Below are 24,763 nucleotides of genomic sequence, written 5' to 3' on the forward strand. Positions count from 1 at the left end.
GGATCCCGAAATTAGGGATGGGGGTGCAGGGATCGAGGACCCCAAAATTAGGGATAGAAGTGCAGGGATCGGGGACCAAAATTCGGGATGGGGGACCCTAAAATTAGGGATGGGGGGGTGCAAGGACCCCAAAATTAGGAATGAGGGGGTGGAATGATGGGAGACCCCAAAATTCGGGATGGGGGACACCAAAACTGGGGATCGAGGACCCCAAAATTGGGGATGGGGGATCCCAAAATTCGGGGTGGGGGTGCAGGGATAGGGGACCAAAATTAAGGATGGGGGACCCCAAAATTGGGGATGGGGGACCCCAAAATTTGGAATGGGGTTGCAGGGACCCCAAAATTCGGAAGACCCCAAAATTAAGGATGGGGGAACCCCAAAATTCGGGATGGAGGGTTCAGGGATCGGGGAACCCCAAAACTGGGGATGGGGGACCCCAAAATTGGGGATGGGGGTGCAGGGATCGGGACCCCAGGATTGGGGATGGGAGTGTCAGGACCCCAAAATTGGGGATGGAAGACCCCAAAATTAAGGATGGGGGATCCCAAATTGGGGATAGGGGACCCCAGAATTGGGGATGGGGGTGCAGGGACCGGGCTGACCCCGCTGGGGGGGGTGGGGAGGTCTCGCTCCCCCAGTTTCCCGTCGGCCCCCGCGGCTCCGGTGGCTCCGCCCTCTCGGCAGCGCGCGCGTGGGGGCGGGGCCAGGCGGGGGCCGGGACCGGGACCGGGGCCGGGAACCGGGACCCGGCCGGACCCACGTGCGGAGCAGGGCGAGATGTGGCCGCTCCGGCTGGGCACGGTGAGAACCGGGGCTGGGACGGGGACCGGGGTGCATGGGGGGGGCCCGGTTCCGGTAAGGATCCCCGGTAGGGATCCCGGTAAGGATCCCGGTAAGGATACCCGGTAGGGATCCCCGGTAAGGATCCCAGGTTCCCAGTAAGGGTTCCCGGTTCGGATCCCCGGTTCCCGGTAAGGTCTCCGGTTCGGATCCCGGGTCCTCGGTGGGGATCCCCGGTTCGAATCCCCGGTTCCCGGTGAGGATCCCCGGTTCGGATCCAGGGTCCCCGGTTATGATCCTCGGTCCCCGGTAAGGGTTCCCGGTAGGGATCCCCGGTTCGGATCCCCAGTTCCCGCATCCCCCGGTGGCTCCCGGTGCACAGAAAGTTCCGGTGACCGGAGGGAGAGTCCCGGACCCCAAACGGGTCCTGGGTCCCGTTCCCGGTGGCTCTCGGTGCTCACAGGGCTCCCGGTACATGGGGGGACGGTCCCGGTACCCGGTAAGGGGGGGGGGGACACCCACCGGGACCCCCCGTGCACGGGCAGCCCCAGACCCCACACGGGTCCCGTTCCCGGTGGCTCCCGGTGCTCACAGGGGTCCCGGTGTCGCAGCAATCCCGGTTCCCGCTCTGGGGGGGTCCCGCTCCCCGTTACTGGCTGGGGGGATGTCCCGGTACCTCCGTTCCCCCCCCGTGTCCCCCTTTATCCCGGGGGGGGGGGGTCTCAATTCCATCCCGCTCCTCCTCCTCCCCCTCTGCGCACCGGGACCCCAATCCCGGTACCGTGTGCTCCTCCCTATCCCGGTACCGTGTGCTCCTCTCTATCCCGGTACCGTGTCCTCCCATCCCGGTACCGTGTGCCCCCCCCCATCCCGGTACCGTGTGCCCCCCCCCATCCCGGTACCGTGTGCTCCTCTCTATCCCGGTACCGTGTGCTGCCCCTATCCCGGTACCGTGTGCTCCCATCCCGGTACCGTGTGCTCCCATCCCGGTACCGTGTGCTCCTCCCTATCCCGGTACCGTGTGCCCCCCCCATCCCGGTACCGTGTGCCCCTATCCCGGTACCGTGTCCCCCCCCCATCCCGGTACCGTGTGCCCCTATCCCGGTACCGTGTGCCCCCCCCTATCCCGGTACCGTGTGCCCCTATCCCGGTACCGTGTGCTCCCATCCCGGTACCGTGTGCCCCTATCCCGGTACCGTGTGCCCCCCCCATCCCGGTACCGTGTGCCCGCCCTATCCCGGTACCGTGTGCTGCCCCTATCCCGGTACCGTGTGCCCCCCCCCCCCATCCCGGTACCGTGTGCTCCCCCCCTATCCCGGTACCGTGTGCCCCCCCCCCCCCCATCCCGGTACCGTGTGCTCCTCCCTATCCCGGTACCGTGTGCTGCCCCCCCTATCCCGGTACCGTGTGCTGCCCCCCCTATCCCGGTACCGTGTGCCCCCCCCCCCATCCCGGTACCGTGTGCCCCCCCCCCCATCCCGCGGACTTTGTGTCGGTCCCAAAGTCCCCGGGGCCGGTCCCGACCCCGCCACCACCGGCCTTGGCCCCTGCCCGGTGCCCGCGGCCCCGCGGGTGATGCAATGGGGCGGCCGCGGTTACATCACCCGGGCACCGGGGGCATCCCGGGCACCGGGGGTGGGCACCGGGAGGGGGCACGGGGGGGATCCCCTCACAGCCACAATGAGGGTGGGGGGGGGGGTCCCGGTTACCGGGGGTGGGCACCGGGGGGATCCCCCCAAAGCCACAATGAGGGGGGGGTCCCGTGGATGCAAATCCAGCTGGGCACCAGAGCTTGGGGGGGTCCCCGTGGGGTTTTGGGGGTTGTTGTGGGGTTTTTGGGGAATTTTAAGGGGGTTTTGTGTGCTCTGGGGGGTCTTTGGAGATCCCCATGTGCTTTTTTGGGGGCCCTTGGGGGGGATCCCCAGGTGTCTTTGGGGGTCCTTGTGAGGACTTTGAGGGGCCCCCAAGTACCCTTGGCAGGATCCCCGTGTGGTCTGTGGGGTCCCCAGGTACTTTTGGGGGGACCATGGAGGAGTCTCCGTGGGCCCCTTGGGGTCCCCATACACCCTGTGAGGAGCTTGGGGGGGTCCCCATGTGTGCTGTGGGGTCCTTGAGGTCCCCATGTGCGCTTTGGGGTCCCCATGTGCCCTGTAGGGTCCTTGGGGTCCCCATGTGCCCTGTGGGGTCCCCATGCACCCTTTGTGGATCTTGGGGGGGGTCCCCATGTTCCCTGTAGGATCCTTGGGGTCCCCATGTGCCACGTAGGGTCCTTGGGGTCCCTGTGTGGATCTTGGGGGATCCTCATGTTCCCTGTAGGGTCCATGGGGTCCCCATGTGCCACGTAGGGTCCTTGGGGTCCCTGTGGGGTCCTTGGGGTCCCCATGCACCCTGTGGGGTCCCCATGTGTCCCTTGGGGTGCCCATACCTTGCAGGGTGCCTGGGGACAGATCCTGGGGGTGTCACCCCTGCTGCTGTCCCCTCTATGTCCTGTCAGGGGCTGGGGGGGGTCTCACACCTTGTGTCCCCCTCCCTATTCCCATACAGGGGGGGTCTCACTCCTTGTGTCCCCATTTCCATGCAGACCCTGCAGCGCCGGGGGGTCTCCAGGGGGGTCTCACATCTTGGGGGGCTCCAGTGGGGTCTCACACCTTGTGTCCCCCTCCCCATTCCCATACAGGGGGGGTCTCACTCCTTGTGTCCCCATTCTCATACAGGGGGGGTCTCACACCTTGTGTCCCCATTCCCATACAGGGGGGGTCTCACACCTTCTGTCCCCCTCCCCATTCTCATACAGGGGGGGTCTCACACCTTGTGTCCCCATTTCCATACAGGGGGGGTCTCACTCCTTGTGTCCCCATTTCCATGCAGGGGGGGTCTCACACCTTGTGTCCCCATTCTCATACAGGGGGGGGTCTCACTCCTTGTGTCCCCATTCCCATACAGGGGGGGGTCTCACTCCTTGTGTCCCCATTCCCATGCAGGGGGGGTCTCACTCCTTGTGTCCCCATTCCCATACAGGGGGGGTCTCACTCCTTGTGTCCCCATTCCCATACAGGGGGGTCTCACTCCTTGTGTCCCCATTTCCGTGCAGACCCTGCAGCGCTGGGGCTCCCGCCTGGGCACGGGCACCCTCCGGGCCCAGCACGGCGCCGCTGCCGCCGCTGCCCCCGGGCACTGCCCGGGCTGGACGGGCCAGGAGAGCCTGGCCCAGAGCGACCCCGAGCTCTGGAGCCTCCTGCAGAAGGAGAAGGATCGGCAGTGCCGGGGGCTGGAGCTGATCGCATCCGAGGTGGGGCTGGGGGCGTGGGAAGGGGTGGGGCCGGGTTTGGGGGGATGGAAAGGGGTGGGGTTGGGACTTGGGGGGCTTTGGAAGGGGTGGGGTCGGGACTGGAGGGGTTGGGGAAAGGGTTGGGCAGGGGTGGGTTTGGGTTTGGGGGGCTTGGGAAGGGTTGGGGGTGGGGTTTAGGGGGGTTGGGCAGGGGTGGGGTTGAGCCTGGGGGGGTTGGGAAGGGTTGGGGTGGGGGTTGGGGTACCCCCTGTTTAGGGGGGTTTGGCTGCTCCAATTCCCATCCATGTCCCCGTCCCCATTGGGGGGGTCCTGGTGCCCCCTCTGTACCTTTTCTCCCACCTCCATCATCCCTGGGGGTCTCAGTTCCATCCCATCCTCCTCCTCACCCCTGGCTGATCACCAGGACCCCCATCCTGGTGTTGTGTGTCCCCCCCTGACCCCCCTGCCCACCCAAAGTCCCCAGCGCTGGCACAGCCACCACCACCAGCCTTGGTCCCTGCACAGGGTGGGCTCAGGCTTGGGGTACCCCCTGTTTAGGGGGGTTTGGCTGCTCTGATTCCCATCCACTTTTTCCTCCCTCCCAGAATTTCTGCAGCCGGGCAGCGCTGGAGGCCCTGGGCTCCTGCCTGAACAATAAATACTCAGAGGGGTATCCTGGGAAGAGGTAAAGTGGGGAGTGGGCTTGGGGGGGGTTCAGCTGCAGGAGACCCCAGCCAGGGATGGACTGGGGGCTCCCCGGTGGTGATGCCTTGTGAGGGTTGATCTAGGACAGAGATTGGAGTTAAATAATGAATAGGGATGGATTAGGGGGCCTCAATGGATCCGCCCTGGGCTGCACAAGAGCCCAGCCAGGGCTACAGCCAAGGTGAGCCCAGAATGGTCACAAAATGAACCCAAAATCGTCACAAAATTAACCCCAAATGGTCACAAAATGAACCCAAGGTAAACCCAAAATGGTCACAGAATGAACCTGAGATGAACCCAAAATGAACCCAAAATGGTCACAAAATGAACCCAAGATGAACCCAAAATAGTCACAAAATGAACCCAAAGTGGTCACAAAATGAACCCAAAATGGTCACAAAATGAACCCAAAATGAACCCAAAGTGGTCACAAAATGAACCCAAAATGGTCACAAAATGAACCCCAAATGAACCCAAGGTAAACCCAAAATGGTCACAAAATGAACCCAAGATGAACCCAAATGGCACAAAATGAACCCAAAATGGTCACAAAATGGTCACAAAATGAACCCAGAATGGTCACAAAATGAACCCAAGATGAACCCAAAGTGGTCACAAAATGAACCCAAAATGGTCACAAAATGAACCCAAAATGAACCCAAAGTGGTCACAAAATGAACCCCAAATGAACCCAAAATGGTCACAAAATGAACCCCAAATGAACCCAAGGTAAACCCAAAATGGTCACAAAATGAACCCAAGATGAACCCAAATGGCACAAAATGAACCCAAAATGGTCACAAAATGAACCCAAAATGGTCACAAAATGAACCCAGAATGGTCACAAAATGAACCCCAAATGAACCCAAGGTAAACCCTAAATGGTCACAAGATGAACCCAAATGGCACAAAATGAACCCAAAATGGTCACAAAATGAGCCCAAAATGAACCCAAAATGGGGCGCAGAGGTGGTGGATCAGGTCACTCCTATAGGGTCAGAATAGCTCTGGTGACCCCCTGGTGTCCCCAGGTACTACGGGGGTGCCGAGGTGATGGACCAGATCACTCCTATGGGGTGAGAATGGCACTGGTGACCCCCTGGTGTCCCCCTGGTGTCCCCAGGTACTATGGGGGTGCCGAGGTGGTGGATCAGGTCACTCCTATGGGGTCAGAATGGCTCTGGTGACCCCCTGGTGTCCCCAGGTACTATGGGGATGCCAATGTGATGGATCAGATCACTCCCATGGGGTCAGGCTGTCTCTGGTGACCCCCTGGTGTCCCCCTGGTGTCCCCAGGTACTATGGGGGTGCTGAGGTGGTGGATCAGATCACTCCCATGGGGTCAGGATGGCTCTGGTGACCCCCTGGTGTCCCCAGGTACTATGGGAGTGGATCAGGTCATTCCCATGGGGTCAGGCTGTCTCTGGTGACCCCTTGGTGTCCCCCTGGTGTCCCCAGGTACTACGGGGGTGCAGAGGTGATGGACCAGATCACTCCTATAGGGTCAGAATGGCACTGGGGACCCCCTGGTGTCCCCAGGTACTATGGGAGTGCCAATGTGATGGATCAGGTCACTCCCATGGGGTCAGGCTGGCTCTGGTGACCCCCTGGTGTCCCCTGGTGTCCCCAGGTACTATGGGGGTGCTGAGGTGGTGGATCAAGTCACCCCTATAGGGTCAGGCTGGCACTGGTGTCCCCTGGTGTCCCCTGGTACTATGGGAGTGGATCAGGTCACTCCCATGGGGTCAGGATGGTGACCCCCTGGTGTCCCCTGGTGTCCCCAGGTACTATGGGGGTGCCAAGGTGGTGGATCAGGTCACTCCTATGGGGTCAGAATGGCACTGGTGACCCCTTGGTGTCCCCAGGTACTATGGGAGTGGATCAGATCACTCCCATGGGGTCAGGCTGGCTCTGGTGACCCCCTGGTGTCCCCCTGGTGTCCCCAGGTACTACGGCGGTGCCGAGGTGGTGGATCAGATCGAGCTGCTGTGCGAGCAGAGGGCTCTGGAGGCGTTTGACCTGGACCCTGCCCGCTGGGGTGTCAATGTCCAGCCCTACTCGGGCTCCCCGGCCAACCTGGCCGCCTACACGGCCCTGCTGCAGCCCCACGAGCGCCTGATGGGGCTGGACCTGCCCGACGGGGGCCAGTAAGGGGGGAATTGGGGGATTGGGGTTGGGGGATTGGGGGAATTGAGGGTTTGGGATTGGGGGAATTGAGGGTTTGGGATTGGGGGAATTGGGAGTTGGGGGAATTGGGGGCTGGGGATTGGGGGATTGGGAGTTTAGGGGCTGGGAATTGGGGGAATTGGGGCTGACCATTGGGGGTTTAGGGTTGGGGATTGGGGGATTGGACCTGCCCAACAGGGGCCAGTGTGTGGGGAATGGGGATTAGGGAATTGGGGATTGGGAGTTGGTATATAGGGCCAGTACATGGGGATTGGGAATTGGGGGATTGGGAGTTGGGAGTTGGGAATTGGGAATTGGGGATTGCGGGATTGGACCTGCCCAACCTGGCCGCCTACACGGCCCTGCTGCAGCCCCACGAGCGCCTGATGGGGCTGGACCTGCCCGACGGGGGCCAGTAAGGGGGGAATTGGGGGATTGGGGTTGGGGGATTGGGGGAATTGGGGTTTGGGCGCTGGGGATTGGGGAATTGAGGGTTTGGGATTGGGGGAATTGGGGAATTGAGGGTTTGGGATTGGGGGTTGGGGGAATTGGGGGCTGGGGATTGGGGGATTGGGGGTTTAGGGGCTGGGAATTGGGGGAATTGGGGCTGACCATTGGGGGTTTAGGGTTGGGGATTGGGGGATTGGACCTGCCCAACCTGGCCGCCTACACGGCCCTGCTGCAGCCCCACGAGCGCCTGATGGGGCTGGACCTGCCCAACGGGGGCCAGTAAGGGGGGAACGGGGGGATTGGGGGAATTGGGGTTTGGGGGCTGGGGACTGGGGGGATTGGGGGTTTGGGATTGGGGGAATTGGGGAATTGAGGGTTTGGGATTGGGGGAATTGGGGGTTTGGGGGCTGGGGATTGGGGGAATTGGGGTTTGGGCGCTGGGGATTGGGGAAGTGAGGGTTTGGGATTGGGGGTTTGGGGGCTGGGGATTGGGGGAATTGGGGGTTTGGGGGCTGGGGGTTGGGGGAATTGGGGGTTTGGGGGATTGGGGATTGGGGGATTGGACGTGCCTGATTGGGGGCCAGTGTGTGGGGAATGGGGATTGGGAATTGGGGGAATTGGGGATTGGGAGTTGGTATATAGGGCCAGTACATGGGGATTGGGAATTGGGGGATTGGGATGTAGGGCCAGTGCATGGGGAGTGGAGGCTTTGGGGGTTGGGGATTGGGGGAATTGGGGGAACATCTTCCCAGGGCCTACCCTAATATTTTCCCAGGCCCAACCTTTCTTTCCAACTCCCCTGAAAATCCCATGATTTTATCCCCATTTCATCCCCATTTTTCCCCATTTTATCCCAAATTTTTCCCCATTTTTTCCCCTATTTTTTCCCCATTTTTTCCCAAATATTTTATCCCCATTTTCTCCCCGTTCCATCCCCAGCCTCACCCACGGTTACATGACGGACACCAAGCGGATCTCGGCCACCTCCATCTTCTTCGAGTCCATGCCCTACAAGCTGGATGTGAGCTGGGGGGAGCCCCAGGGTGTCCCCAGGGTGACCTGTCTGTCTGTCCATCCCTGGGTTGACTGACCTGTCTGTCTGTCTGTCTGTCCATCCCTGGGTTGACTGACCTGTCTGTCTGTCTGTCTGCCCATCCCTGGGTTGACTGACCTGTCTGTCTGTCCGTCCCTGAACTGACTGACCTCTCTGCCCATCTCTGGGATGACTGACTTGTCCATCTGTCTGTCTGTCCCTGGACTGACCAATTTGTCTCTGTCTGTCTGTCCCTGGGCTGACCAATCTGTCCATCCATCCCTGGGCTGACCAGTCTGTCTGTCTGTCTGTCTGTCCATGGACTGACTGACCTGTCTGCCTGTCCCTGGACTGACTCACCAATCTGTCTGTCTGTCTGCCTGTCCCTGGTCTGTCTGACCTGCCTGCCTGTGTGTCTGCCTGTCCCTGGTCTGTCTGGCCTGTCTGTCTGTCCCTGGTCTGCCTGACCTGTCTGTCTGTCTGTCCCTGGTCTGTCTGACCCGCCTGTCCGTCCGTCTGTCCCTGGTCTGTCTGACCTGTCTGTCTGTCCCTGGTCTGCCTGTCTGTCTGTCCCTGGTCTGCCTGACCTGTCTGTCTGTCTGTCCCTGGTCTGTCTGACCTTCCTGTCTGTCTGCCTGTCCCTGGTCTGTCTGGCCTGTCTGTCTGTCCCTGGTCTGCCTGACCTGTCTGTCTGTCTGTCCCTAGTCTGTCTGACCTGTCTGTCTGTCCCTGGTCTGTCTGACCCGCCTGTCCGTCCGTCTGTCCCTCCCAGCCCGCCACAGGCCTCATTGACTACGCCCAGCTGGAGGTGACCGCGCGTCTCTTCCGTCCCTGCCTGATCATCGCGGGCACCAGCGCCTACGCCCGCCTCATCGACTACGCCCGCATCAGGAGGGTGAGGAGGGCTCCTGGGGGGCACTGGGGACAGCAGGTGACCCCTGTGGGTGTCCCCAGGTGGGTGTCCCAGGTGGGTGTCCCCAGGTAGGTGACCCCAGGTGGGTGTCCCTGATGGTTGTCCCCAGTGGGTATCCCCAGGTGGGTGTCCCCTGATGGGTGTCCCCAGTGGGTGTCCCTGCTGGGTGTCCCTGGTGGGTGACCCCAGGTGGGTATCCCCAGGTGGGTATCCCCAGGTGGGTGTCCCCAGGTGGGTATTAGTGGTGGGTGTCCCAGGTGAGTGTCCCCAGTGGGTGTCCCCTGATGGGTGTCCCCAGATCAGTGTTCCTGATGAGTGTCCCCAGTGGGTGTCCCCAGTGGGTGTCCCTGCTGGGTGTCCCTGCTGGGTGTCCCTGGTCAGTGTCCCTGATGGGTGTCCCTGATGGGTGTCCCCAGGTGGGTGTCCCTGCTGGGTGTCCCTGATGGGTGTCCCTGGTCAGTGTCCCAGGTGGGTGTCCCTGCTGGGTGTCCCAGGTGGGTGTCCCTTGTGGGTGTCCCTGATGGGTGTCCCCAGGTGGGTGTCCCTCATGGGTGTCCCTCGTGGGTGTCCCTGGTGGGTGTCCCCCGCCTCATCGACTACACCCGCATCAGGAGGGTACCTGGGGGGTCCTGGGGGTCTCTGGGGACAGCAGGTGACCCCGGGGGGTGTCCCCACAGGTGTGTGACGAGGTCAAGGCCTACCTGCTGGCAGACATGGCCCACATCAGCGGGCTGGTGGCCGCCAAGGTGATCCCGTCCCCCTTCGAGCACGCGGACGTCGTCACCAGCACCACGCACAAGACCCTGAGGGGGGCCAGGTGGGACCCCCATGGGGGGGTGGGAGTGAGGGATTCAGGGAGCTCCTGGGGGGGGCTGGGAATGAAGGAGCCATTTGGGGGGCTGGGAATGAGGGAACCCCAGTGTGGGGCTGGGACCAGGGAGCTCCTTGTGGGGCTGGGACCCTGTGACCCCCTTGGGGGCCTGGGAATGAGGGACCCCCTTGTGGGGCTGGGATTGAGGGACCTCCTTGTGGGGCTGGGACCAGGGAGCTCCTTGGGGGTCAGGGAATGAGGGAACCCCCTGGGGGCCTGGGATTGAGGGAGCTCCTTGTGGGGCTGGGACCCTGTGAGCCCCATAGGGAGCTGGGACTGAGGGAGCTCAAATGAGGGGCTGGGACCCAGGGACCCCCATGGGGGGCTGGGAATGAGGGACCCCCTTGAAGGGCTGGGATTCAGGGAGCCCCTTGGGGAACTGGGACCCTGTGAGATCCTTGGGAGGCTGGGAATGAGGGAGATTCTGGGGGAACTGGGAATGAAGGAGCCCCAGTGAGGGGCTGGGACCCTGTGAGCCCTTTGGGGGGCTGGGACCCGGGGAATCCCTTTGGGGGGCTGGGACCCGGGGAATCCCTTTGGGGGGCTGGGACCCAGGGAATCCCTTTGGGGGGCTGGGACCCTGTGAGCCCTTTGGGGGGCTGGGACCCGGGGAATCCCTTTGGGGGGCTGGGACCCAGGGAATCCCTTTGGGGGGCTGGGACAGAGGAAGCCCCAGTGAGGGGCTGAGACCCAGTGAGTTCCTTGGGGTCTGGGAATGAGGGACCCTCTTGTGGGTGCACCCCAAGGGGACCCCAGGGTGCCTCAGGCTGGCAATGAGGGACCCCCTTGTGCCCCTTGAGTGTCCCCCCCGGGCAGGACAGGTGACAGTGTCCCTTTGCCACCAGGTCAGGGCTGATCTTCTACCGCAAGGGCGTGCGCTCGGTGGACAAAAGGACGGGCAAGGAGACGCTCTACGACCTGGAGGACAGGATCAACTTCTCCGTGTTCCCCTCGCTGCAGGGGGGACCCCACAACCACGCCATTGCTGCCGTGGCCGTGGCCCTCAAACAGGTCTGTGCTGGCTGGGGGGCTGGGGAGGGGGTGTCCTGTGTCCCCCCTGTGCTCTGGGGTGTGCCCTGTACTTATGGGGTGTCCCCCTGTGCTATGGTGTGTCCCCCCTGTGCCATGGGGTGTCCCCTGTGCCATGGGGTGTCCCCTGCCCCGTTGGGGTCCCCCGTGCCGATGGTGTCCCTGTCTCCAGGCCAGCTCCCCGGCCTTCAGGCAGTACTGCCAGCAGGTGCTGAGGAACGCCAAGGCCATGGCACAGGCGCTGCTGCAGAGGGGCTACACCCTGGTGTCAGGTGAGTCTGTCTGTCTGTCTGTCTGTCTGTCCCAGGTACACCCTGGTGTCAGGTGAGTCTGTCTGTCTGTCTGTCTGTCTGTCCTGCTGCTACACCCTGGTGTCAGGTGAGTCTGTCTGTCTGTCTGTCTGTCTGTCCTAGGTACCCCCTGGTGTCAGGTGAGGCTCTGTCCCTGCTCTTGTGGGGTCAGGGAGGGAGGAGCCATGATGAGGACAGGGCTGAGCCATGGTGGGGACAAGAATGAGCCATGATGGGGACAAGGCTGAGCCATGCTGGGGACAAGAGTGACCATGCTGGGGACAAGAGTGACCATGCTGGGGACAAGGCTGAGCCATGGTGGGGACAAGAATGAGCCATGTTGGGGACAGTGCTGAGCCATGTTGGGGACAGGGCTGAGCCATGCTGGGGCCGGGTGGCTCTGCCCAGTCTCAGGCCAGCACTGGGGACGTGCAGCAGGACTGGGGGGCAGAGCCAGCACCACCAGCCCTGCAGAGCACACAAGGCCCAGCAGAGCGGTCTGGGGGTGCTCAGGACCCCTCACCCCTGTCCTTCCCTCCCCAGGGGGCACCGACAACCACCTGGTGCTGGTGGACCTGCGGCCCAAGGGCATGGACGGGGCGCGGGCAGAGCGGGTGCTGGAGCTGGTGTCCATCACTGCCAACAAGAACACGTGCCCAGGGGACAGGAGTGCCCTGACCCCCGGGGGGCTGCGCCTGGGTGAGGGGCACCCCCTGCCCTGGGGCCTGGGGGGCATCACCCCACAGCAGCCCCGCTGCTTCTCCTCTTTCTGAGTGGGAATTTGGGGGTGGGTTTGGGTGGGGAAGGGCGGAGGACCTTGTGGGGACGAGAATTTGGGGACCTCTTGGACCTCTTGGTCCCCAAATTTGGGGAGGCGCAGTGAGGGGTCTGGGGCCAGGGAGCCCCTTGGGGATCTGGGACCCTGTGAGCTTCTTGTGGAGCTGGGAATGAAGGAGCCCCACCGTGCCCAGGGGGGCCTCAGCCCCGCTGCTTCTCCCCTCTCTGAGTGGGAATTTGGGGATGGTTTTGGGAGGGAAAGGGGCAGAAGGATTTGGGGACATCTTGGTCCCCAAATTTGGGGAGGTGCAGTGAGGGGTCTGGGGCTGGGGAGCTCCTTGTGGGGCTGGAAATGAGGGATTCAGGGAGTCCTTTGGGGGTCTGGGACCCTGTGAGCCCCTTGGAGGGCTGGGACCCAGGGACCCCCTTGAGGGGCTGGGAATGAGGGAGCTTCTTGGGGGTCTGGGACCCTGTGAGCCCCTTGGGGGTCTGGGACTGAGGGAGCCCCTCATGGGGCTGGTGCCCCTGCAGTGCTGCTGTCCCCACTGTCCCTGCTGGGCTCTGTCCCTGACGGGCTCTGTCCCCGCTGTCCCTGCTGTCCCCGCTGTCCCTGCTGGGCTCTGTCCCTGCTGTCCCTGACGAGCTCTGTCCCCGCTCTCCCTGCTGTCCCCGCTGTCCCTGACAGGCTCTGTCCCCACTGTCCCTGCTGTCCCCACTGTCCCCGCTGTCTCTGCTGGGCTCTGTCCCTGCTCTCCCTGCTGTCCCCACTGTCCCTGCTGTCCCCGCTGTCCCTGACAGGCTCTGTCCCCACTGTCCCCGCTGTCCCTGACAGGCTCTGTCCCCACTGTCCCCGCTGTCCCTGACAGGCTCTGTCCCTGCTCTCCCTGCTGTCCCCACTGTCCCTGACAGGCTCTGTCCCCACTGTCCCTGCTGTCCCCGCTGTCCCCGACAGGCTCTGTCCCTGCTGTCCCTGCTGTCCCTGCTGGGCTCTGTCCCTGCTGTCCCTGCTCTCCCTCCTGTCCCCGCTGTCCCCGACAGGCTCTGTCCCTGCTGTCCCCGCTGTCCCTGACAGGCTCTGTCCCCGCTGTCCCCAGGTGCCCCTGCCCTGACCTCGCGCCAGTTCCGTGAGGAGGATTTCCAGAAGGTCGTGGAGTTCATCGACGAGGGCATCGCCCTGGCCTTGGACGTCAAGAGCAAAACCAGTGAGCCCTGGGGACCCCCATTTCCCCCAGTTCTCCCCATGTCCCCCTTCCTTGCTGCCCCTCAGCTCCTTCTGGTGCCCACCCTGGTCCCCAAAAACCACGTGGCAAAACCCATGAGCCATGGGGGGCCACCATTTATTCCCCCCCATTTCTTTCCTCCCATTTCTTTTCCCCATTTCTTTCCCCCAATTCCTTTCCCCCCATTCCTTTCCTCCCATTTATTTCCCCATCATTTCTTCCCCCCATTTATTTCCCTCCATTTATTTCCCCCATTTCTTTCCCTCATTTCTTTCCCCCCCATTTCTTTCCCCCATCTATTTCCCTCCATTTATTTCCCCCATTTCTTTCCCCCCATTTCTTTCCTCCCATTTCCTTCCCCTCAATTCCTTCCCCCCATTTATTTCCCTCCATTTATTTCCCCCCGTTTATTTTCCCCATTTCTTTCCCCCATTTCTTTCCATTCCTTTCCCCCAATTCCTTTCCCCCAATTCCATTCCCCCCCATTTCTTTCCCCCCATTCCTTTCCCCCCATTTCTTTTCCCCCATTTATTTCCCTCCATTTATTTCCCCCATTTATTTCTCCCATCTCTTTCCCCCATTTCTTTCCCCCATTTCTTTCCTCCATTTCTTTCCCCCCATTTCCCCCCATTCTCCCTTCCTGCCTGCCCCTCTCCCCTTTGTAATACCACCCCTTCACCCCATCCCGATGCCAGCCCAGCTGTGGGTACCTGTGGCAGGGCTGGAGCTGCCCTGGTGCTCACCTGTGCCCTCCCCACGCCAGGTAAGCTCCAGGATTTCAGGAATTTCCTGCTCCAGGACCCAGGGACGCAGCAGCGCCTGCAGGAGCTGCGGGGGCGCGTGGAGACCTTCGCCCGTGCCTTCCCCATGCCCGGCTTCAGCGACCACTGAGGGGGGCACGGCCCTGCTGCCAGCCTGGGGGCGCTGGGGAGGGGGCACTGAGACCCTCAGAGCCTTTCCCCCTGCCCTTGTCCCCCGTTGTCACCCTTGGGTGCTGCATCCCTGGGGTGGGGGCGCATCCTTTTCTCAGTGTTAGAACCTTCCTGGGCTTGCTGCAGCCTCATCTTGCACTTTTCTATGGGGAGGGGTCGCTAATAAAATTGGGGGCAGAGCTTTGGTGCTGTGCTGGATGTTGGGGAGGGGTCCCTGGAGCCCCTCAGTGCCAGGGACTCTGGGGGTCTCATTGAGACCTTGGCCCATGCCTGCCCCATGCCCGGCTTTGGGCACCACTGAGGGGGGCACGGCCCTGCTGCCAGCCTGGGGGCGCTGGGGAGGGGGCACTGAGACCCTCAGAGCCACCCTCTGCCTGTCCTCCCCCTCCTTTTGTCCCCCGTTGTCACCCTTGGGTGCTGCATCCCTGGGGTGGGGACTGCATCCTTCTCTCAGTGTTAGAACCTTCCTGGGCTTGCTGCAGCCTCATCTTGCACTTTTCTATGGGGAGGGGTCGCTAATAAAATTGGGGGCAGAGATTTGGAGGTGTTTGGGCTGTGCTGGATGTTGGGGAGGGGTCCCCCAAGTGCCAGGATCCACGAGGTTCTTGTTGAGACCTTCCCCATGCCCGGCTTCGGGTGCCACTGAGGGGGGCACGGCCCTGCTGCCAGCCTGGGGGCGCTGGGGAGGGGGCACTGACACCCTCAGACCCTTTCCCCCTCCCCTTTTTTCCCGTTGTCACCCTTGGGTGCTGCATCCCTGGGGTGGGGGCACATCCTGCTCTCAGTGTTAGGGTACAGAGACCCCCCAGATCCTGCATTTGGGTGGGGGGCACTGCTTGCTGCAGCCTCATCTTGCACTTTTCTATGGGGAGGGGTCGCTAATAAAGTGGGGGCAGAGATTTGGAGGTGTTTGGGCCGTGCTGGATGTTGGGGAGGGGTCCCTGGAGCCCCTCAGTGCCCTGCCAGGAGCCCCTCAGGCTCTCGTGCCTCAGTTTCCCCAGCCTGGTGGGGCTCTGAGGGCAGGGGGTGGTGCTGAGCCCGGGGACATTTGGGGTGCGGTGGGGGGGACACCCTGGGGACCCGACCCGACCCGACTGGACCGGACCCTCCCCTTTTCCTGGCGCCCTGCCGGGCTCTGTCCGGATCTGTCCCGGCTCTGTCCTGGCTCTGTCCCATGTCCGTCCCGTCTCTGTCCCGTGTCTGTCCCGTGTCTGTCCCGTGTCTATCCCGGCTCTCTCCCGTGTCTGTCCCGTGTCTGTCCCGGCTCTGTTCCGTGTCTGTCCCGTGTCTTGTGTCTGTCCCGTCTCTGTCCCGTGTCCTGTGTCTATCCCATCTCTGTCCCGTGTCTATCCTGTGTCTGTCCCATGTCTATCCCGTGTCCTGTGTCCATCCCGTCTCTGTCCCTGTCCCGTCCCCCAGCGGCTCCAGCCCGTCCCTCCCCGTGTCTGTCCTGTGTCCCAGGCTCTGTCCCGTTTCTGTCCCGTGTCCCGTGTCTATCCCATGTCCCAGGTTCTGTCCCGTGTCTGTCCCGTGTCTGTCCCGTCTCCCGTGTCCTGTGTCCATCCCGTCTCTGTCCCGTGTCCATCCCGTGTCCATCCCGTCTCTGTCCCGTGTCCCGTCTCTGTCCCGTGTCCATCCCGTGTCCATCCCGTGTCCATCCCGTCTCTGTCCCGTGTCCATCCCGTGTCCATCCCGTCTCTGTCCCGTGTCCATCCCGTGTCCATCCCGTCTCTGTCCCGGCTCTGTCCTGTGTCTGTCCATGTCCATCCCGTCTCTGTCCCGTGTCCGTCCCGTGTCCATCCCGTCTCTGTCCCGTGTCCATCCCGTGTCCATCCCGTCTCTGTCCCGTGTCCATCCCGTGTCCATCCCGTCTCTGTCCCGTCTCTGTCCCGTGTCCCGTCTCTGTCCCGTGTCCCGTCTCTGTCCCGTGTCCATCCCGTGTCCATCCCGTGTCCATCCCGTCTCTGTCCCTGTCCCGTCCCCCAGCGGCTCCCGCCCGTCCCTCCCCGTGTCTCCCCCCCCCCCCCGCCCCTCCCAGCCCCTTCCCCTCCCGGGGGTCCCTGGGCCGTGGGAGCGGAAGCGGCTCCGGGGTCCCGAGGGGTTCCTGGGGCTGCCGGGGCATGGGAGCGTCCCCGGGGGGGTCACACGAGCACCGCCGTGCTCGGGGCTCTGGGAAAGCATCGAGGATCCAGGGCTGGGCCCCTCCACGCCCTGGGAAACCAGAAAAGTCTCAATGTGCTGCTCCCAGGATCTGGGAAACCCTAAAGGATTCAATTCGCTGCCCCCAAACTCTGGGAAACCCTAAAGGATTCAATTTGCTACTCCTGGGCTCTGGGAAACCCTAATGGATTCAATTTTCTGCCCCCATCCCACCCCAGGCTCTGGAAAACCATAAACAATTCAGTTTGCTGCCCCCAAGTTCTGAGATTCCATAAAGGATCCAGTGCTGACCCCCCTCAGGCTCTGGAAAACCCCAAAGGATCCAATTTGCTGCCCCCAAACTCTGGGAAACCCTAAAGGATCCAGGTTGCTGTCCCCAAACTCTGGGAAACCCTAAAGGATTCAATTTGCTGCTCCCAAGTTTTGGGAAACCCTAAAGGATCCAGTTTGCTGCCCCCACTCCACCCCAGGCTCTGGGAAACCATAAAAGTTTCCATTTGCTGCTCCCAGGATCTGGGAAACCCTAAAGAATCCAATTTGTTGCCCCCAAACTCTGGGAAACCCTAAAGGACCCGGTTTGCTGCCCCCTTCCAGGTTTTGGGAGACCATAAAGGATCCAGTGCTGTCCCCAGGTTTTAGGAAACCATAAAGGATCCAGTTTGCTACTCCTGGGCTCTGGGAAACCCTAAAGGATCCAATTTGCTGCTCCCAAGTTTTGGGAAACCCTAAAGAATCCAATTTGCTGCCCCTGGGCTCTGGAAAACCCCAAAGGACCCAGTTTGGTGCCCCCCAAACTCTGGGAAACCCTAAAGGATTGAATTTGCTGTCCCTCCCTCCCAGGTTTTGGGAAACCATAAAGGATCCAATTTGCTGCCCCCAAACTCTGGGAAACCCTAAAGGGTCCAGTGCTGTCCCCCCCAGGCTCTGGGAAAGCCCAAAGGACCCAGTTTGGTGCCCCCCAAACTCTGGGAAAGCCCAAAGGACCCACTTGGCTGCCCCCACCCCACAATTCCTCCCCGTGCTGGGTTCAATGCAGGAGCTGAGGGTGAGGGGGCGCCCCCAGGGCTGGGCTTTATTGGGGGGTGGGTTTGGGGGGGCTGGGGGTTCTTGGGGGGTTTTGGGGGGGGTTGGGGGGTTTTGGGGTTCTTTGGGGGATTTTGGGGGGTTTTGGGGGGGTTTTGGGGATTTTTGGGGGGGTTTTGGGGGTTTTTGGGGGGTTTTTGGGGGGGTTTTGGGGGGCTCCTCCCGCAGCCCAGCCTGTCCCAGGGCTGGCTCAGAAGCTCGGCCGCTCCTTCTTGAGGTTCTTGTAGTCAGTGGAAACTGCCAGAAACTGCAGGAGGGAGGGAGGGAGGGGGGTCAGGGGGGTCAGGGGGGGTCACTGCAGCCCCCCCAATGTCCCTGCAGCCCCCCCAATGTCCCTGCAGCCCCCTCAGTGTCCCTGCACCCCCCCAATGTCCCTGCAGCCCCCCCAATGTCACTGCAGCCCCCTCAGTGTCTCTCAATGTCCCTGCAGCCCCCTCAGTGTCCCTGCAGCCCCCTCAGTGTCCCTGCAGCCCCCCAATGTCCCTCAATGTCACTGCAGCCCCCCCAATGTCCCTCAATGTCACTGCAGCCCCCCCAATGTCCCTGCAGCCCCCTCAATGTCCCTCAATGTCCCTGCACCCCCCCAGTGTCCCTGCAGCCCCCCAATGTCCCTGCAGCCCCCTCAATGTCCCTCAATGTCCCTGCAGCCCCCCCCAATGTCCCTGCAGCCCCCCAATGTCCCTGCACCCCCTCAGTGTCCCTGCAGCCCCCCAATGTCCCTGCAGCCCCCTCAGTGTCACTGCAGCCCCCCCAATGTCCCTCAATGTCCCTGCAGCCCCCTCAGTGTCACTGCAGCCCCCCCAATGTCACTGCAGCCCCCCCAATGTCCCTCAATGTCCCTGCAGCCCCCTCAGTGTCACTGCAGCCCCTCAGTGTCACTGCACCCCCCCAATGTCCCTGCAGCCCCCCCAATGTCCCTGCAGCCCCCTCAGTGTCACTGCAGCCCCCCAATGTCCCTGCAGCCCCCCCAATGTCCCTGCAGCCCCCCAATGTCCCTCAATGTCACTGCAGCCCCCTCAGTGTCACTGCAGCCCCCCCAATGTCCCTGCAGCCCCCTCAGTGTCACTGCAGCCCCCCAATGTCCCTGCAGCCCCCCAATGTCCCTCAATGTCACTGCAGCCCCCCAATGTCCCTGCAGCCTTGGTGTCACCCAGTGCCCCCTCCCCAAATTCGAGCACAAACATGAGGAAAATTCAGGGTTTTACCCTAAAAATGCCCTAAAAGTGACTCCCTCCTGCCCCACATTGCCTCTGGGAAACCCTAAAAGATCCATTTTTATTACCCCCCCCATAACCAGTGTCACTGAAGCCTTGGTGGCCTTGGTGGCCTTGGTGTCCCCTCCCCAAATTTGAGCACAAACATGAGGAAAACTCAGGGTTTTACCCTAAAAATGCCCTAAAAGTGGCTCCCTCCTGCCCCACACATTGCCTCTGGGAAACCCTAAAGTGTCCCCCCAGTGTCACTGCAGCCTTGGTGGCCTTGGTGCCCCCTCCCCAAATTCAAGCACAAACATTTGGAGCTCTCTGCTCCAGGCCTGATCCCCTTTTTTTCCCCTTCCTGAGTGTTTTTACCCTAAATGTGCCCTAAAAGTGGCTGAATCTCCCCCAAAATTGCCTCTGGGAAACCCTAAAGTGTCCCCCCAGTGTCACTGCAGCCTTGGTGGCCTTGGTGACACAAATTTGAGCACAAGGATTTGGGGGTCTCTGCTCCAGGGCTGATCCCCCTTTGCCCTTCCTGAATGTTTTACCCTAAAAGTGCCCTAAAAGTGGCTCCCCCTGCCCCACATTGCCTCTGGGAAACCCTAAAAGATCCCATTTGTTACCCTCCCCCCCATAACCAGTGTCACTGCATCCTGGCCTTGGTGGCCTTGGTGGCCTTGGTGCCCCCTCCCCAAATTTGAGCACAAACATGAGGAAAACTCAGGGTTTTACCCTAAAAATGCCCTAAAAGTGGCTCCCTCCTGCCCCACACATTGCCTCTGGGAAACCCTAAAGTGTCCCCCCAGTGTCACTGCAGCCTTGGTGGCCTTGGTGGCCTTGGTGCCCCCTCCCCAAATTCAAGCACAAACATTTGGAGCTCTCTGCTCCAGGCCTGATCCCCTTTTTTTCCCCTTCCTGAGTGTTTTTTACCCTAAAAGTGCCCTAAAAGAGCCTCCCCCCCCGCCGCCCAACTTCCAGCCCTCCCAGTTCCCCCAGTGCTCACTTTGTACTGGTCTGTGGGGCTCAGCTTGTTCCAGGGTTCCGGATTGTTCTTCCTGTCCCAGCTGGGAGGGGGTGACAGAGGGGGGACATCAGCACCTCAAGGATTGGGGGAGAGACCCCCCCCCACCACCACCCCCCCCACCCCATGGGACCCCCCCAAAGCGCCCCCAACCCCATTGGAGCCCCCCCAAAGCGCCCCCAGCCCCATTGGAGCCCCCCCAAAGCGCCCCCAGCACCGTCCCTGTTCTACTGGAGCCGAACTGGTCACGTCCTGTGCTGTCCCTGAGGGGCTGGGGGGGCCAGCAGGGCCGTGGGAGGGGTCCCTGGGGAGAGCAGCTCGTGCTGCCCCCCCCTTTTTTCCATCCCCCACCCCCTTTTTTCCATCCCCCACCCCCTTTTTTCCATCCCCCACCCCCTTTTTCCGCCCTCCCAGTTCCGCTGGTGCTGCCAAGAGCAGAATTTTCCATCTGGGAAGTTTTTCTTTGTGTGTGGATTTCCCACCCTGGAGCTGGGTCTGGCCATGGGCTGAGCCCCCCCACCCCAGGTGTGCCCCAGGTGTGCCCAGGGCACCTCAAGGTGTACCTGGAGTTTGGGCTGTGCGGTGCCAGCCACACTGGGGCACCTCTGGCTCCCACATTTCCCCACTCTGGGGGTGTGGGGTGAGCCCCAGGTGTACCCAGATGTGCCCAGGTGTTCCCCAAATGTGCCCCAGGGGTACGCAGGGGTGCCCCAGGTGTGCCAAGCTGTACCAAGCCATACCTGGCATCAGGGCTGTGCAGTGCCAGCCACACTGGGCACCTCTAGCCCCACATTTCCCCACTCTGGGAGTATGGAGTGAGCCCCAGGTGTATCCAGGTGTTCCCCAAATGTGCCCCAGGTGCGCCCAGGGGTGCCCCAGCTGTGCCCCAGGTGTGCCCAGCCATACCTGGCATCAGGGCTGTGCAGTGCCAACCATTCCAGGTGCCTCCTGGGCACCTCTGGCCCCACATTTCCCCACTCTGGGAGTGCAGGGTGAACCCCAGGTGTGCCCCAGGTGTGCCCAGGGCACCTCAAAGCGTACCTGGAGTTTGGGCTGTGCAGTGCCAGCCACACTGGGCACCTCTGGCTCCCACTCTGGGGGTGTGGGGTGACCCCCAGGTGTGCCCAGGGGTGCCCCAGGTGTTCCCCAAATGTGCCCCAGGTGTGCCCCAGGTGTGCCCAGCCATACCTGACATCAGGGCTGTGCAGTGCCAACCATTCCAGGTGCCTCCTGGGCACTTCTGGCCCCACATTTCCCCACTCTGGGAATGCGGGGTGAACCCCAGGTGTTCCCCAGGTGTTCCCCAGGTGTGCCCAGCTGTGCCCAGCCATACCTGACATCAGGGCTGTACAGTGCCAGCCTCACCAGGTACAGCACGGCGCTGCCCAGTCCCACGCTGATGAAGCCAATGAGAGGAACGAGCTGAAAAAAAAAAAAAAAAAAAAAAGAGAGAAAGGGAAAAAAAATAAACCAAAAAAAAAACCCAGAAAGAAAATTGAAAAATGCCCCAATAAAATGAATATTTATCAGGCAGAGCGAAAGGCAGAGCTGACACCCGGGAGATTTACAGGGGAGAGGTGGCCCAGCAATGCTGAGCTACAGCTGGAGCTGTCAGCCCGGGTGACTGAATGAAAGCAGAGAGGAGGAAAAATCGCCTCGTGCTGGAGAGGAATTGGGTGGGGAATGAGAAATTGGATCCTCTCAGCCCCGGGCTGCCCGGGGCTGGCGCTGCTGAGGACATGGGGGAGGCATTCCCGGTGTTCCCAGTCAATCCCAGTGCTCCCAGTCAGGGCCGAGCCGCGGTTTGGGGCTCCTCCCTGAAGGATTTGGGGCTGGGGACCCCATTCCCAGTGCTCCCAGTGCTCCCAGTCAGAGCCAACCTCGGTTTGTGGCTCCTCCTTAAAGCTTTTGGGGCTCAACACCCCATTCCCAGTGACTCCAGTCAGGAGTGGCACCTCCATGAAGGATTTGGGGCTGGGCACCCCATTTCCAAGCATTCCCAGTGCCCCTGGTCAGAGCAAACCCCTATTTATGCTTCTTCCCTGAAGGATTTGGGGCTGAACCCCCCATTCCCAGCATTCCCAGTGCTCCCAGTCAGAGCTGAGCCTCAGTTTGTGGCTCCTCCCTGAAGGATTTGGGGCTGAACCCCCCATTTTCAGCGTTCCCAGTGCTCCCAGTGCTCCCGGTCAGAGCAAACCTTGGTTTATGGTTCTTCCCTCAATTATTTAGTCCTGGGCACCCCATTCCCAGCATTCCCAGTGCTCCCAGTGTTCCCAGTGTTCCCAGTGACTCTGCTCAGGGTTGAATGTCACTTTATGGCTCCTTTCTAAAAGATTTGGGGCTGAACCCCCCATTTCCAGTGCTCCCAGTGCTCCCAGTCAGAGCAAACCTCGGTTTATGGTTCTTCCCTGAAGGATTTGGGGCTGAACCCCCCATTTCCAGCATTCCCAGTGCTCCCAGTCAAAGCAAACCTTGGTTTGTGGCTCCTCTGTGAAGGATTTGGGGCTGAACCCCCCATTCCCAGTGTTCCCAGTGTTCCCAGTGCTCCCAGTCAGGGCTGAGCCTCGGTTTGCGGCCCCTCCCTGGAGGATTTGGGGCTGGGGGGGATCTGGGGGGATCTCGGGGGCTCTGGGAGGGCCTGAGGGGATCTCGGGGCTCCTTCCCCCAGCCCAGCTGGGACACCCCAACCTTTACCCACCCCCCAAAAGGTGAGGGGACCCTCCCCGTGTCCCCCCCCCCCGTGTGGGGACATTTTTGTCAGGGGGGGTGGGAATGAAGCCCCCTCCCCATTCACCCCAGCAGAGCCGGCCCTGCCACCCCTCAAAACATCAAATTCAGGGATTTGGGTAAAAAATGCCCCAAAGCCGAGGCTGGGCACTGCCAGGGGGTGCCAGCACGGGGGGCACGGGGGGGTTGGCACCCCCAGGGCGCTTCCCACGTCCTCGGGTGAGGCCCCCGCGTCATCCTCGCTGCAAAATGGGGAAATTCGGGGCGTTTCTGTTCCTGCCTTTCCCCTGAGGGATTTGGGGGGGCACAAAGGAGACCCCAAATCTGAGGTGTAAAAAGCACAGAGGGTCCGGGGTGTTTGTAATTGCTGTGGTGCCGTCCGTCCGTCTGTCCGTCCGCACCACACCTCCCGCTCCGCTCGGGCTCCACCGCTGGCACCTGCGCCTTGGCAGCCTCTAATTGTCCTGCCGCTAATTACTGCCAGGCGTTAATTACCCAGACGGCGGCGGCAGCAGATGGCGAGAGAGCCCCGAACGGGCTCCGGGAGCCGCGTCAGCTCCCGGGGCCAGGGGTGGTGCCAGGGGTGGTGCCATTGTGCCAGGATTGTACCAGGGATGGTGCCAGGGACGGTGAGAGGAATGGACCCAGGGACGGTGCCAGGGACGATGCCAGGGGTGGTGCCAGCATCCAGCATTCCAGCCTGGTTTGGGCACTGCTGGGTGGGAAGTGGGCCGTACTGGGAGCACTGGGAATGCTGGAAATGGGGTCCCCAGGACCGAAACTTATAGGGAGGAGCCACCAACCGAGGCTCAGCCCTGACTGGGAGCACTGGGAATGGAAATGAGGGGTTCAGCACTGAATCCTTTAGAGAAGAACCACAAATAGGAGTTCACTCTGACCAGGGGCACTGGGAATGCTGGGAATGGGGGATTCAGCCCCAAATCCTTCATGGAAAAACCCTAAACCGAGGTTTGCTGTGACTGGGAGCACTGGGAGCACTGGGAATGCTGGGAATGGGGGGTTCAGCCCCAAATCCTTTAGGGAGGAGCCATAAATTGGGGTTTGCTCTGACTGGGAGCACTGGGAGCACTGGGAATGGAGTGCTCAGCCCCGAGTCCTTCATGGAAAAACCCTAAACCGAGGGAACAGAAGCTCCCAGCGTGTCCCAGTCCATCCCAGTAAAAGGGAACAGAAGCTCCCAGCGTGTCCCAGTCCATCCCAGTAAAAGGGAACAGAAGCTCCCAGCGTGTCCCAGTCCATCCCAGTAAAAGGGAACAGAAGCTCCCAGCGTGTCCCAGTCCATCCCAGTAAAAGGAACAGAAGCTCCCAGCGTGTCCCAGTCCATCCCAGTAAAAGGAACAGAAGCTCCCAGTGTGTCCCAGAGGGCTGGGGGTCCCTGGGAGGAGGAGGATGAGGAGGAGGAAGAGGAGGCTGAGGAAGGTCACAGAGCAGCAGGAATGGGGCTGGGGGGTCCCTGGGAGGATGAGGAGGATGAGAGGGTCCCTGGGAGGAGGAAAAGGAGGATGAGGAGGATGAGGAGGATGAGGAGGATGAGGAGGATGAGGGGTCCCTGGGAGGAGGAAAAGGAGGATGAGGAGGGGTCCCTGGAGGAAGGATGAGGATGATGATGATGAGGGGGTCCCTGGGAGGAGGAAAAGGAGGATGAGGGGGTCCCTGGGAGGAGGATGAGGAGGATGAGGAGGATGAGGAGGATGAGGGGTCCCTGGGAGGAGGATGAGGAGGATGAGGAGGATGAGGATGATGATGATGATGAGGGGGCCCTGGAGGAAGGCTGACTCACTCCGGGGTGCCGTTTGACGTGGCGGGAGAAGATCCCTCCGCGCAGGGGACCCTTCATGGCCACGCTGGGGTCGCTCCGGCCGCTGCCGAGCTCCGAGCGAGGCTGGACCGGGGCTGGGCAGGAGGGGAGGGAGGGCAGGGAGGGGAGGGGACAGGGCCAGAAGGGAGGAAGAGGAAGGCCGGACACCAGATCCCGCTCCCGGCCGTCATCCGGCCTCAATCCCGGTGTCTGGAGGGGCTGGGCAGGGACCCCCGATGTGCCCACCCCAAAATCCAGGAGTTATGGGGAGGGTCTGGGAGGCTGGATAGGATTTCACTACAGAGTTTAGGGGTCTG

General features: G+C 61.7%; 2 protein-coding genes across 3 annotated transcripts; one reads left to right on the top strand and one right to left on the bottom strand.

Annotated features, from left to right (window-relative positions):
- Positions 1-705: 705 nt before the first annotated feature.
- Positions 706-14,974, top strand: SHMT2 (serine hydroxymethyltransferase 2). Of its 2 annotated transcripts, XM_066567600.1 has the most exons (12): positions 706-804; positions 3,875-4,072; positions 4,657-4,736; positions 6,703-6,903; positions 8,312-8,393; positions 9,178-9,300; positions 9,996-10,135; positions 11,035-11,200; positions 11,391-11,490; positions 12,052-12,207; positions 13,380-13,487; positions 14,269-14,974. In XM_066567600.1, exons 1-12 carry the CDS (start codon positions 781-783, stop codon positions 14,394-14,396), a joined length of 1,506 nt encoding a protein of 501 aa, XP_066423697.1. In that variant the 5' UTR covers positions 706-780; the 3' UTR covers positions 14,397-14,974. The 2 variants fall into 2 exon arrangements, with proteins under 2 accessions (XP_066423697.1, XP_066423696.1); XM_066567599.1 differs by lacking the exons at positions 706-804; positions 3,875-4,072; positions 4,657-4,736; positions 6,703-6,903 and adding an exon at positions 7,263-7,337.
- Positions 14,975-17,799: 2,825 nt separating this feature from the next.
- NDUFA4L2 (NDUFA4 mitochondrial complex associated like 2) lies at positions 17,800-24,549 on the bottom strand. Its single transcript, XM_066567750.1, has 4 exons — positions 24,429-24,549; positions 21,234-21,322; positions 19,883-19,943; positions 17,800-17,927 (listed from the first exon to the last, which is right to left on the bottom strand). Exons 1-4 carry the CDS (start codon positions 24,483-24,485, stop codon positions 17,871-17,873), a joined length of 264 nt encoding a protein of 87 aa, XP_066423847.1. The 5' UTR covers positions 24,486-24,549; the 3' UTR covers positions 17,800-17,870.
- Between the last annotated feature and the right edge of the window lie 214 nt (positions 24,550-24,763).

This window comes from Molothrus aeneus, chromosome 30 (assembly GCF_037042795.1).
Source record: "Molothrus aeneus isolate 106 chromosome 30, BPBGC_Maene_1.0, whole genome shotgun sequence".
NCBI lineage: Eukaryota > Metazoa > Chordata > Aves > Passeriformes > Icteridae > Molothrus > Molothrus aeneus.

Excerpts from the sequence above, each read along its gene's own strand:
- SHMT2 (XM_066567600.1), top strand. The coding sequence starts at position 781 with ATGTGGCCGCTCCGGCTGGGCACG. Across the intron at positions 11,201-11,390 it reads TGGCCGTGGCCCTCAAACAG|GCCAGCTCCCCGGCCTTCAG; the intron begins GTCTGTGCTGGC and ends CCCTGTCTCCAG. Across the intron at positions 12,208-13,379 it reads CCCCGGGGGGCTGCGCCTGG|GTGCCCCTGCCCTGACCTCG; the intron begins GTGAGGGGCACC and ends CGCTGTCCCCAG.
- NDUFA4L2 (XM_066567750.1), bottom strand. The coding sequence starts at position 24,485 with ATGAAGGGTCCCCTGCGCGGAGGGATCTTCTCCCGCCACGTCAAACGG. Across the intron at positions 21,323-24,428 it reads ACGTCAAACGGCACCCCGGA|CTCGTTCCTCTCATTGGCTT; the intron begins GTGAGTCAGCCT and ends TTTTTTTTTCAG. Across the intron at positions 19,944-21,233 it reads CTGTACAGCCCTGATGTCAG|CTGGGACAGGAAGAACAATC; the intron begins GTATGGCTGGGC and ends ACCCCCTCCCAG.